This window comes from Lycium ferocissimum, chromosome 4 (assembly GCF_029784015.1).
Source record: "Lycium ferocissimum isolate CSIRO_LF1 chromosome 4, AGI_CSIRO_Lferr_CH_V1, whole genome shotgun sequence".
Lineage (NCBI taxonomy): Eukaryota > Viridiplantae > Streptophyta > Magnoliopsida > Solanales > Solanaceae > Lycium > Lycium ferocissimum.
In genome coordinates, this window is record NC_081345.1 from 25,988,828 (window position 1) to 26,001,579 (window position 12,752).

Sequence of the window (12,752 nt, forward strand, 5' to 3'; positions counted from 1 at the left end):
CAAGAAGTGTGGGGTGGAGGGCTAGCTCACTTGATGAACTTTTTACCTTTCAAAATTGAGGTGAATTGGTGAAGGGTTCATAGTTCAAACCCCATTAGTAGTGTAACATCCGCACCCCCACCCCCACCCCCCGAACCCGTGATGTACTCATGATGTAATTAAAAATAGCAAATTATCACAAAACAAATTCATAAGCAACGAACTTCGACAAAATCCAAATTGTTGGCCTACACACGGGCATAAGGTAATCTAGTAGACAATTATGGAGTGAATAACTTATATAGTCACTCAACGATTGCAAATTATCCACTAAAGTAATTTATGTTTAATTTGTATCAATAAAGTTATTCAAGGTAGACCAGTTTACTCCTAAAGTCATTATAACCAAAAAAAATTAAAGGAATAATTATATAATCTCTCCTCAAGTTTGGATTCGTATAGTAACACTTTGCTTCGTTTGTAACACTTGTTTCCTTTGTATTTAATCGTTATTAACGTAAAAATTGTGATATAGCGAATTTGTCAATTATGATATACTTATACTTTTGTTTATAGAGTAAGGTGAATGTTTCCGACTATATATAAACTCAAATCCGCTTGATGTAAGAAAAAAGTCAAATGAATTAGCAAAGAGGATTCAAAAATTATTTTTGTATCATCGGTTTAAAACTTCAAATTACATAATGAGTGTGATATTTCATTATTTTTTTCAGTCTTCTTGTGTAAATTCAAACCCCACGTGCCCCACTCCACCCACCACCGCAAACCACCCACCCCCACAAACCCCCACATCCCACCCCAAACCATCCATCCCCACAACCCTGACCATCCAAAAATTCATTTTTTTTTATAAAAGTCTTTTTCTATTTTTTGGTTTTTTACACACCGACCCCCACCTCCTCATCACCCTCCCCCAATCACCCCCTCCCCCGGCCAGCCTACCCCACCTCTCAACCAGTACTCCTCACCACAAAAAATTGCACTCCAAATTCAAAATTTTCATAGTGGTTTTACTTCGACTATATTCAAATAATCAAATGCTCTTAAGATGACATTTTCCAACTTGCGTACCAAACATAGGAAAATGAGTAGGAAAATTACTTATTTTCCAAGAAAATATTTTCTTGGAAAACATTTTCCATCATACCAAACACACCCTAAATTTAATGTAAACTTTAGTAAGACAATTATTTTCAATAATATATAAGCTCGAGTCTGCATAGCGTAAGAAAAACATTTAATAAAGTTGTAAAGTTGATTCAAAAATGATTTTTTGTATTACCAGTTCAAGTCACATTAGTATGTGCATTTTAGAGTTTCTGTAAGGCGAAATATATAAATTGCATCTTAAGTTGTCCACAGTGATCAGTTAGATACCGTAACCTTTCAAGTGACTAGATAGTCACCTCTGATAGGTAAAAGTGTACCTTGTGTTCACCTCTAGAACTTGTGGAGCAGATAGGTTGGAAACCACTGTCTGTTGTGAAATGAGGGGATTGGATGGTGAAGTGTGTGTTGTTTGTAACACAGAAGTGTATTAAGACATCATTAATGTCTCTTTTGTAACCTCATTGAAAGTATATACACAACCAAGAAGAGAGACCGATCAATATAATTAATAATTTATCTATCCAAAAGATAAAATGTCAATAGAATTTCTTCTATGGCCATGATGGTGCATTAGTATCTCAATCATATCAATTTCTCTCTCTCTATCTCTCTTTATTAGGATCATTATAACTTATTTCAAAAGTATCAGATTTACTAAATCAACCATAAAAAAGAAGAAAGAGGAAAGAAAATAGCTGAGAGAGAGAAGGATAAAGATTTTTCATTGACAATAAAAGAAATTAGTACGCTCATCCTTCTAGTTACAGCTACGACCGCAACATTGAATTTCACAATCTTTTAACTTACTCTACTGTACCAAATTGAAATACATTAAAACTTAAGTCGGGCTAAACTGAACAACCAGAAATTTATCTACTAAAAATCTAATAGGACTTAAAAAGTGTAAAACATAAAAACTTTCTTTGCTCCAACTTATAGCTACTCCTCCGCAGCTACGTACCACCAAATTAGCAGCAGGTACAACATCTGCAAGCCTATTCGTTAGATACAAAATTTCATTAACTTATACCCCTAACAATCTCTAGCACAAGGGTACAAGTCTATATATTGAAACCCCGCTCTCTCAAAGTACCAGTCCGCAACAGCTTCATTGATTGTCTACACAGATAAATGTTACAAGAAATTAAAATATGTTATGAACAAATCAAGATTAAGAATGACAGGCACATGATAAAACTCCAAAATTAAAAATAAGTGTGTGTGTTCAAACTTTATATGGATGAAACAAACGAAACATTACCTTATTAAGCAACCTTGGAGAGCTAGCACTGAACCAGTATGCCGGTGAACGAATTCCCCCATGAGAGTAGCAAGACGTGAGGAAATAACCCCTCGTAAAAGAAGGGCATAGTCCCTCAAATGTCTTCAAGAACTCCACTCCAAAGGCTATATTAGAAAAAACTAATTAAAAAGTATTATAGGAGAAGAAGAGCCTAAGAGTTGTTATACAATTAGTGTAATTGGAAGTTATATATTAGTTAATCACCAGAAAAATGCTAACCTTGTATAATTATACGCTGGCTAAATGTGCAGTTATTTATGTGTTTCTTGCAATCCTTCCAGGCATGTTGAGGATCAAGGTTTTCAGGAACAAGAATGTTTTTAATTTGGAGTTAATGTTAGATCATCAGAGTGATTCTAAAGAATAAAACGAATGAATTCTTAAAACTGAGAGAAATTAGCATTTGTCTCCTTCACCTGCCAGGTGTCATAGACAGAATTGATTATGAAAAGTGGAGTCTGAACATATGGAACGACATTTTGAGGGAAAAAGCACTGCACCATATATCATTAAGGAAAACTAATGTTACAATTAGAGGGCTACATTTATACTATAGCATAATTAAAGAAAAATAATTGTTTTTGTTTCCAAAGCTTAAATTCTTACCAGACTTGGCTCCATTGCAGACGTGCAAGCTGATGGCAAATTCTTAGCCGATCCCTGAAAACGAGAGAGACAAAAAAGAGATTCAAGTTGCATCTACTTCTTAAGCATACTAAATTACCAAAACAAAAAATAAGATGAGACTCACATGTAGGTTAACAATTCGTTGATACATCTCTTGAATATCTGAATTACCAAAGATTGTCTTCCTGCATAAATCATGAAACGTGCCAAGAGGGATTAGACAATAATAAAGTTAATAAAAGATGGTGTACCATTTTCTTGAGATCACATAACATGAAAATAAGAAGAGCTCACCCATTGATGAAGAAGCCTGCATCTGCAACACACTTAACTCTGGCATCATTCGGCAAGAGGGATTTGAACTTGTCGCAGTTCAAGATTGTTGCCAACCCTCCTGCTGAAGTTCCGCATAGAATTGCCTGACATTGCATTTTGGTATTCAAGATTTAGCCAAGTAGAACTTTTTTATATAAAGTAGAATAAGGTAGTATATATGTGACTTGTAATTACGAATATGAAGCTAGAGAGCGATTTCAATAGGATATTCTTACATTTTCAGCATATTTCATTCCTTTGATCCATAGATCTTTCATAATAGCCTTAAATATTCTTGCCCCTCTGAAAAACAACTTGTACTCCTAATGTAGATTTATAACCAAATCATCAGTGATAGTACTTACTTCCATCAACATATATATATATATATATATATATATATATATATATATATATATATATATGAGAGACATGTAGTAGTATTTAATTTCTTACAGGGTCAACTTGTTCAACATCACCAGTGAAAGATGAACCATCACAATACTTCACCCTCACCCTGTTCCAATTGTAAAACTCTACCAATTCCAATATTATATTGTTTGCAGTTAGAAGAAGTGGATAGAAATTATGAAATGAAATATATATGAGCTTCACCTGGATTAACTTCAGAACTATTATAAAGGATCCCGTCAAAGAAACCTAGTCGATTCAGGTGCTTGGTAGAACCTAAGAATTTAGTTGAACGATTAAGGCAATCTAGGATACTGTCGCACCAACCACCTCCCTACAATTATGAAATTTCTCCACATTTAATTCGGTGACCTAAGCTTAGTTATGCTAAAATGAAAATAAAAAGAAGAATCAACTAGTAACTAACATCCAAGTAGATAATCCAGCTGCGAACTCCACTACCATGTCCCCTATCCAGATGATAGGCTGGTGGACTTCCATCTAAGCATACTGTTGACGACTCAGAAACAAAACAAATGAATGTGATTTTCTTTTCTGTTACAACTGAGGAATTAAGAATATATGTATGTACAGCTAGCCATTACCTGCGCCTTCAGCAGTTGCACTTTGGAGTATAGTGATATTGACGTATAGATCATCTGCGGCGCTGAGAACAGTTGTACACAATACTGCTTGTCCTAGACATGCTACCAAAGCCAACAGAAATGTTGTCATCCTACAACAAACAAAAAGATAAAGAGTAAATTTTACACAAGGCATTGCCAAGTTCTAGTTAAAACAACAAGAAGAGAAACAATTAATAATTAATACGTGAATGAAAACAAAAAGAAACAGAAACAAAGACACGTGGAATGAATATTAGTACATGTTGTTATCAGCAAGAAACTTGTTATTCTTAAAGGGGCTGAGTTAAAGAGAAAGAAAGGAGGTTTTAGAAAGGGAAAAAGCAGGGGAATGCTTATGAGTGTACAAGTAAAGGTGAATGAGATGGTATGAGTTCACCTTTATTTATAAGCAAACATCCTTCACTAAACTGCTGGCTTTTTTTCTTTTCTAAATAAATTGTTTATTCATATTATGCTTAAATGTGTGATACAAAAGAACAGTGGCAGATTTGAGGTGCTTGAACAATTGTACATTACTGGAAATATGAAATTGAAGAATCCCAATTTTCAATTTATCAAAGAAGTCTATACATAGTAACAAAGTAGATAATGATAAGTAAATTAGGCCTGGAAAAGTTCAATGAGCCACGTAATTTTTGTTTTTTCAATTTATGTTTTAGGTACCTATCCCATCAAAATCTTATAAAAGGGTCAACCTATGTAATACTACTATATTAAATATTGATTTTTTATGGAAACTGTACCACCAATGTAATGCCATTTTATAAAGACTTTTTTTCCCTATCAAAAAGAATTCCATAAAAGGAACTCATAGAGTAGGGCATTTATCAGCCTCTTCTTATTCTCATATATTCAAGAATTCACTTGGTGAGTAATAATTGATGACCCTTCCAATAAAAGATGATTAGGACTCATAAATTGACTCTCCATGACATGTGATATGTGCTTTTTAGGCATTCATTTATTGTTAAGTTCAGAATTACCTCTACACAACATGTGATATGTTTAAATGAAAATTTTTAAAAAAAAAATCTGTATGATGATTTATTGTGAATAGAAAAAGTTAACATAGATGAATAGAAAAAGTCATGTTGATAAAAGGTTCAATGCGTGAATAAACTAAATAAAGAATGAGAGCAATTTTATCTAATCCTACATATATATAGTACTAATACCTGTACAGCCGAATATTTAATCCTTAAGAAATACAGTAATCTAGTTTAAGCGTTAGCAAAACGTGGATCTAGCACCTAGTCTACATGATAACACTATCTATGTGAGGTACATCAACATACCTGCACCATTTCGCTGACAAAGTTAAAAACCCCAGGTCTACTTACAGATCCTGCTAGCAAATATCCTGTGAAAATCTGAAAGATATTAACAGTAGAGGACTTACCATCAGCATCTGATTAAAATGAGTAAAAACAGCCTAGTAAATATCATCAGCAGCTAAAATAGCACAACTGCAGAAGAAAATGAATGAGGCTGTCCAATTAGCATTAGAAACATGCAAAGGATGACTTATTACACCTGTTGTCCAGCACAAGTAAAGGCAATGCCAGCGCAAGTTGCAGGAACAATGACAACATCGAGATCCGATATTAATCTAATCATTGATTTACAATAAACTCAGATTAGCTAACAATATGGCTCCTCTTAACATAATAGTCTTCCTTTTTTCCTTTAGTTCAAAATGAACAGGACGCAGGACAGAGTTATAGCTAACCTCAAGTCTAGCTGCAGCACTTGGAACTTCGACTTGCAATTAGACATGATAAACACATTATCCTGATGGAGGAGCAGGCAGGAAGCTACCAGTTAGTAAATCGTGTTCAGGAATCCATAATCATCTCTTACTACTACCAATCTCCGGTGCCGCCTACTAGTAGACCCCAATACTTTCTAGATGCAGTAGGTACCTTTCGATCTATCAAGGCAGGTGTATCTTCAGCTCAATTGTCATTCTCCAAATGGAGAACATCATGCAACTGGAATGACTTATTATAAACCAGTGATTCCAACACTATTCAGTCTTTTCATTTCCAATAACATGGAGACCATGGAAAGTAGCATAGCATGTACCAAATATTAGATTAACCTTACTTTTCCTCCTTCGTCTCATTCTTCTTGGGCTTGACCCTTGCAACAGTTCCAAAACTGCCTGAGAAATGAAGCATTTCAAGAAATGTTTATTGCACTAAATAGAACGGATTTAAACAGGTCACAATTATAACACAAACGGGAAGACACATCTTAAGATTCTTCTCTGACATTTCTTATTAAAATTACAAGCTACATGGTAAGCAAAGAATAGAGCCTAAATCTAAGGAATAATGCAACATTTAAAACATTCTAATAGCACAATAAGTCAAAACAAAAAAACATCCAAGTCGCTGATTTTGAAAATCTTTTGTCACTGTAGCAGCCACGTTAATCTGTATCTAGCTCCCACGATAAACTCCAATATCAAAATCCTTATTTCATAAACTTATATACAAACATAATAGCACTTCATTCTTTTTACTTTCCAATGACAAAGTCAATGTTTTATTAGCTCTTCTTGTCAATTGCAGATTTGCATCTCTCCCCTTGTCATCTGATTGAAAATGGAAACATCAATACCAAAAGAGCAACAAGCTATATGTTGTCATCATGATTTTCACATAAACAAACAATGGCGGAGCCAGGATTTTCACTAAGGGGGTTCAAAAATATAAAAGAGTAAGAAACGAGGAAGCCAAGGGAGTTCAACATCTACTATTTATATATAAAAAATAATTTTAACCTTGTGTATTCATGGTAATTTTTCGCCCAAGGGGGTTTGGGTGAACACCCTGGCCACCACTTGGCTCCGCCCCTGTAAACAGACAGAGACAGTAAATATCACAATACCATTCAGCTCGCAAAGCATGCTACTTCATTGTCATAATGCTGTCATGCCTAATTTAAACTACAAGCATCACCTTTATCATGCATCACAACTTGGTTTATCGGATTACAGGGATTAAGTTTCAGTCTAAATATGAGCAGAACAATCACTGGACTTCACATCGTAGCACCAACCTTTTTCTCCTTCGAGTAAGAGAAGCCCAACTAGTTGGTAATAAATGAATCTTCGACAGATAACAGTTGCTAATTGACCAAGAGAGCAAAACAAAACTTGCAGGAAAAGAACCACCATCAGAACTAGAATGTACTTTCTCAGAGAATATGTTCCAAATGGCGTCCCGAAAACTCATACTTGAATACTTCTTTAAATAGTTCCATTTATAGCTAAAATATAAAACCGCAAAAACTGTAGCAAATAAATACATAAAGGAAAACCCTCAAACAAGCCATTAAAGTTACAGATCAGCAATCAGACTTCAAATATCCTATCCAAGCGCCATTTCAAGGAACATATAACCGAAGAACTATCACAATAACTACTGGTAAGTAAAACATCAGTGTTAAGTTTACAATTCATTCGGCTCCAAATTATTTTCACTATTTAACACAACTCGAAGGAACTAGGGGCAAACCTCTTGTTCCGCCACACTGCTGTTGAAGCTTCTGTGATCAGTAGCTGAAATGAAAATTAAATAGATAACGTAGTCTGAGAGAGACATATGGAAATACTGAAGCCTAAAACACATAATCATTTTAAGAACCTTCTTCATCACTACATTAGTGGCAAGTATATCAAGTTTCTATTAGCATACCAGAGAATAAACAACCAAATCTAGAAACAGAAAATCTTGCAGTATATATGTAACGTCTAACGACCCATACAAGTACCAACACTGTCACTCCAGGAAGTAATTCTACTCAAATTGTCTCCTAAAGAGAACATAGTATCCATCTAAACCCCACAGATTCACATTGCATAACTTATGGACCACCATATAGTAAATAGACAACAGACATATTGATGAAAGGCACAAAAATTGAACCATAAAAACATGAAATATGAGAATTTATCACAGAATCAATCTAGAAAGATTAATAGACAAAGTTAAGCAGAGTACCAAGAGAAAGTTGCAGAATCAGAGGAGAAAACTGTGATTCATCTACATATTTAGCATCTACAACCTTTTGCCCCGAAGATGTAAGCATCTGACCAATCATACATCATGTCAAAGATCTAAATTTATATTAAGATCTTCACTTCCAGCATTAAAGGACACATAAGTTAGTTTCACATTGCAAATATAATTCCAAAATACATAATTTACCTTTAGATAAAATTTAAATTAATGCCAAGAAGAAGACATATCGAACATGAGCTGCTTCTTGGCTCAAAAAACAATATTTAGAGCATCACATGCTGTAATTTGCAAAGAGGTAAAAGTTTGTATACGGCAATAACACAAACACTAAATGAACTTATTCAATTGCAAGCTAAAAGTAATATCTAAATGTAAGTACATTGGTTCCAAGCAAGAAAAGATTTTATTTCTATTATCACAAAATCTCCGGCATTTTCTTGTATTTCTTATTTTAGTATTCGCATATTTCGTGTTCTTAGTCTTCTATTACTACTTGTTGTCTCTTCTGCTTTAGTGTTCTTGCTATCCTGATGATTGTTCTTGTTTTACTTGAGCCGAGGTCTATCGGAAACAACCTCTCTACCCCACAAAGGTAGAGGTAAGGTCAGAGTATACTCTCCCATAGGACTCCATTCCGTTTTGGGCCAAGCCCACACGATTTTCTCCAAAAGACCGCACATCATTCAACATCTTTGTTGTTTTATTATCACAAATCTAGTTTAGTCGAACATTTTAGTAGTGAAATCAACATTAGCTGAAAATAACTAACAAAACCTAAATACACATAATAAAGTACTCAAGAAAAGGCGTTTTCACATTCTGTGTAGTCTCTCGCAGCAAACAGAAAAGTCCAAAAAGTACCTTTTTCATCAGCCTCTATATTGTTTCTTGTGTTCAGTTAATAACTCTTCTGGTTCTCATTTTGGACAACTACAATCCATCTCAAAGCAGGAGTAGTACTTACATCTTAATCAGAAACACAGCAACTCCAGAGACAGTCTCGAATCAAAATTGATACAATTTTCGATTAAGGGCTACAGTCTCTTCATTTGTCTTGGAATTGAAAATACTGAAAAAAACAAAAAAAAGAGTGATACGATGTTAAGGAGGAGATACGATGGTGTATCCACCATTGAGTTAAAGTAACATCACAAAATCCCTTGACTTTTTTCTTTTCTTTTTCTCTTACAGATTGGTCTTGGAATTATCCCACATTACTAAAAATGACTAACGATGTACTCGGGGGAACAAAAATAAGATGTTGGATTTTGAATATACGGGACAACTAAAAATGGACGTAGGGACTAACAAACATGTCGATGCGGCGGAAATTTTCTCTCCACGGTTGAGAGAATAAGATTAATTTTTTTTTAATTTGGTAAGTAAACATTCTTTTTGAGCTGAAAAAATAATTGACAATCTTTTTCTATATCAATCAATCAAACATACTTTAAAAAGTCATTAAGAATTTTTTGAACTTTTCAACCCAATAATTAATAGCAAGGGTAAAATACATATGAATAAATTATGTCTTGATTTTCTAATTTGGACAAATAAAAATGAACAACTATTTTGAATAGAGACTAAAAATGGGACTTATTGGTGAGAGATAAGGGTTATGTATTAAAAAATATCCACCCAAAATACTTATTCGTTTACAAAATCAAGATAGAATTAATTAAAAAAAATTATTTTAACCTGGACATTAATTATTTTTTAAAAGTAACTAATATTGATTAGATTGCAATTTATTGGAGAGGTAAGGGTTATGTAAAAAAATACACTTTTATTTATGATTTTTTAAAGGGCGTGTACAGATAATATGGGACGGAGGGAGTAGATACAATAAAACTTTGAATACTTTTTAAGATTTTAAATTTTACAATTTTAAATAAGAACAAATGCAGTGAATTTATTTTTGTATATGCCCCAAATTAATAAATAAAAACATTTAATTTTATGAACAGAGAAACTTGCAACTAAATTTAAACTATGTAGTTTAAGAAAAGAAAGTCTACTCATATAAAGGAATAAATAGAGTACATCTTTTTATTATTATTGAACTCCTAAGTTTCCAAAAAATAGATTACCGTTAGAAAAAAGTTTCCTAAGTTGTTACCAGTTCGGTTTCCCACAAAGACAAGGATTTCAGTTAATACTGTATTTGTTGAATTTACTTGGGCTTTAATACTTTCCTAAAATTGTCCCAATAGCCTTTAAATGCATGACCTATATGTTCTATAAATTTACTCACAAATCATAAAGCCCTATTTTATTGCTCGGCTGCACATACCATATACACTTCTCTTTTGGCTTTTTTATCTTTGAAAAAATTTGTGTTTTGCTCTTCATATAGCCAAGAAATATGATGGAGTTACATGATTTTGCAGAAGGGTATCGATTTTGTCCTACGGATTCAGAGTTGCTCACATTCCTTTTGAGGTTTATTGCTAAAAAACCATTGCGTGACAATGGTTTTATTACCGTGCATGATGTTTACAAACAAGAACCTTGGGAAACTTATAGCCATGGTCGCCAATGTGGAGGACAAGATAATGGGGACACTAGTATTTACCGCTACTTTATTACACCAGTGAAGAAGAAAAAGGGAAGATATTCCAGGATTGTGGGTAAAAATATTGGGACTTGGAAGCAGCAAGATAAGGGAAAACATGTGATTATGAAAGAATAAGGGTTCTTGAATGATTATAATGTCGGAAAGAATAGTCTATTGGTCTGTTGGGGCTAACTACTTTTTCTCAAATTCAAGAATTTGTGATGCCAGAGAATAATGTGCCTGAAATGTTTGACACACTGTTGGAGAAGAAGCAGAGACAACAGGATGACATGTTAGATGATGTGACTATGAGGATAGATTGGCTGCAATTAGGATGAATCACACTACACTAATGTTGGACCAACAATCTTGGCTGTCTAAGGTGCACTTACCAGGGGTGCTGCTCTGAGGAATTGCTATTACCTGATATATTTCAGATAATTTAGTGGACAGTAGTATACTTAGCTTCTTCTTTTTTTCAAGTGTTAGTCACTCTATGGTATATACGCGTGTAGTCTTCTTAGAAAAATTAATACTTACATTGCGAAGCAGTTAGATTACTCCCATTACTAGAAGATTTCTCTGTCGGTACTTACACATGATTGCGTCTACCAGATTATGATCCCAACTAGTGATCGATAAACTTGAAACATTATCAATTTATGGATAAACTTCTTTTCTTGAATGGTTCCTTCTGCAACTAACTTGAAATCCTAGAAAGAGTGTGTAAAATTGACAAATCACGCTTTGATGATAGAGCTGAGTATTGCAAAAACATCACATTGCATCCTGATGATGTAACAGGAATGACTAATAACATAGCTAGAACTAGGAAGATGATCAATTTTAATTAGTACTAGTAGATAAAAACTGCAAATGTGTGTGTTCATAATAGTTAATCAAATGTTGATAGATCAGTTTCCTAAAATTGCTATGTCATTCGAAGGAATCGACGAATCTATAGAGCCGAAAGATCAGAGCCAATTTGAAGATCTTTTTCATACTTTGAATTTATCTCCGTACAAGTTAGTTCTGAAGCAAATTTAAGTCCTTCTGAAAGTTTATGTAATGGACAGGGCCGGCCAGAGGGCCAAGCCACTAAAGCGGGGGCTTTAGGCCCCAAAATTTTGGGGGCCCCAATTTTTTTCCATCAAGTGTTCGGTACCTGTATTGGATTTCCGATTAATTCGATTTCGAGACCTGTAAGGCCGGTTAAAGAGGGAAGCACTCTCTAGCAAGATTGTTTTGTTTTGAGGCTCGAACCCAAGATCTCTAGTTAAGGGAGAATGAGCCCTAATTTTTATTGTAGGTTAATTTTTCTTTTAAAAAATCTTGAGCAAAAAAAATAAGACTCCCATTAAAGTTGGCTTTAGGCCGTCGGTCTTATTGAGCCGCCCCTGATAATGCAACACGCTTAATTTAAATCCTGCTTCCCCAAGACTAGTAATCTGCCTTGTCAACATCTAGAATACTAGGTTCCAACAGTTGTAAGAGTTGACAAACATCATCCACTTCCCTATATCAAAATTCCTCCTAAACTGTAGCTGCCATATAGAGTTGCTGAAATCAGCTATAATACAATGTGTACAAATATCAAACCAATTAAACACAGAGTCAAAAAAAGGGACCCACAACCAAAAGATACATGTACCAGAGGGGTTGAATCTAACAAAGTCTTCTTGCGCCTGCAACTTGCTGTAAATATCCTGTGGGGGGATGAGCTGTGTCGTATTTTGGCATCTAATCAATCA

The 12,752-nt window shown here is 34.3% G+C and overlaps 1 protein-coding gene across 23 annotated transcripts; it reads right to left on the reverse strand.

The window, feature by feature from the left end:
- Nucleotides 1–1,806: 1,806 nt before the first annotated feature.
- LOC132051979 (pectin acetylesterase 8-like) lies at nucleotides 1,807–9,523 on the reverse strand. Of its 23 annotated transcripts, none has more exons than XM_059443288.1 (17): nucleotides 8,424–8,994; nucleotides 7,202–7,981; nucleotides 6,520–6,577; nucleotides 6,336–6,404; nucleotides 5,709–6,204; nucleotides 4,372–4,502; nucleotides 4,194–4,276; nucleotides 3,971–4,100; nucleotides 3,812–3,891; nucleotides 3,592–3,678; nucleotides 3,335–3,459; nucleotides 3,165–3,225; nucleotides 3,020–3,073; nucleotides 2,830–2,907; nucleotides 2,633–2,738; nucleotides 2,372–2,517; nucleotides 1,807–2,229 (listed from the first exon to the last, which is right to left on the reverse strand). In XM_059443288.1, exons 6-17 carry the CDS (start codon nucleotides 4,499–4,501, stop codon nucleotides 2,143–2,145), a joined length of 1,167 nt encoding a protein of 388 aa, XP_059299271.1. In that variant the 5' UTR covers nucleotide 4,502; nucleotides 5,709–6,204; nucleotides 6,336–6,404; nucleotides 6,520–6,577; nucleotides 7,202–7,981; nucleotides 8,424–8,994; the 3' UTR covers nucleotides 1,807–2,142. The 23 variants fall into 23 exon arrangements, with proteins under 23 accessions (XP_059299271.1, XP_059299276.1, XP_059299275.1 ...); XM_059443293.1 differs by having other exon boundaries at nucleotides 5,709–5,773; nucleotides 6,143–6,204; nucleotides 6,336–6,577; XM_059443292.1 differs by having other exon boundaries at nucleotides 5,709–5,783; nucleotides 6,143–6,204; nucleotides 6,336–6,577.
- Between the last annotated feature and the right edge of the window lie 3,229 nt (nucleotides 9,524–12,752).

Excerpts from the sequence above, each read along its gene's own strand:
- LOC132051979 (XM_059443269.1), bottom strand. Across the intron at positions 3,892-3,970 it reads TAGTTCTGAAGTTAATCCAG|AGTTTTACAATTGGAACAGG; the intron begins GTGAAGCTCATA and ends TGGAATTGGTAG. Across the intron at positions 2,908-3,019 it reads CTGCAATGGAGCCAAGTCTG|TGCTTTTTCCCTCAAAATGT; the intron begins GTAAGAATTTAA and ends TATATGGTGCAG.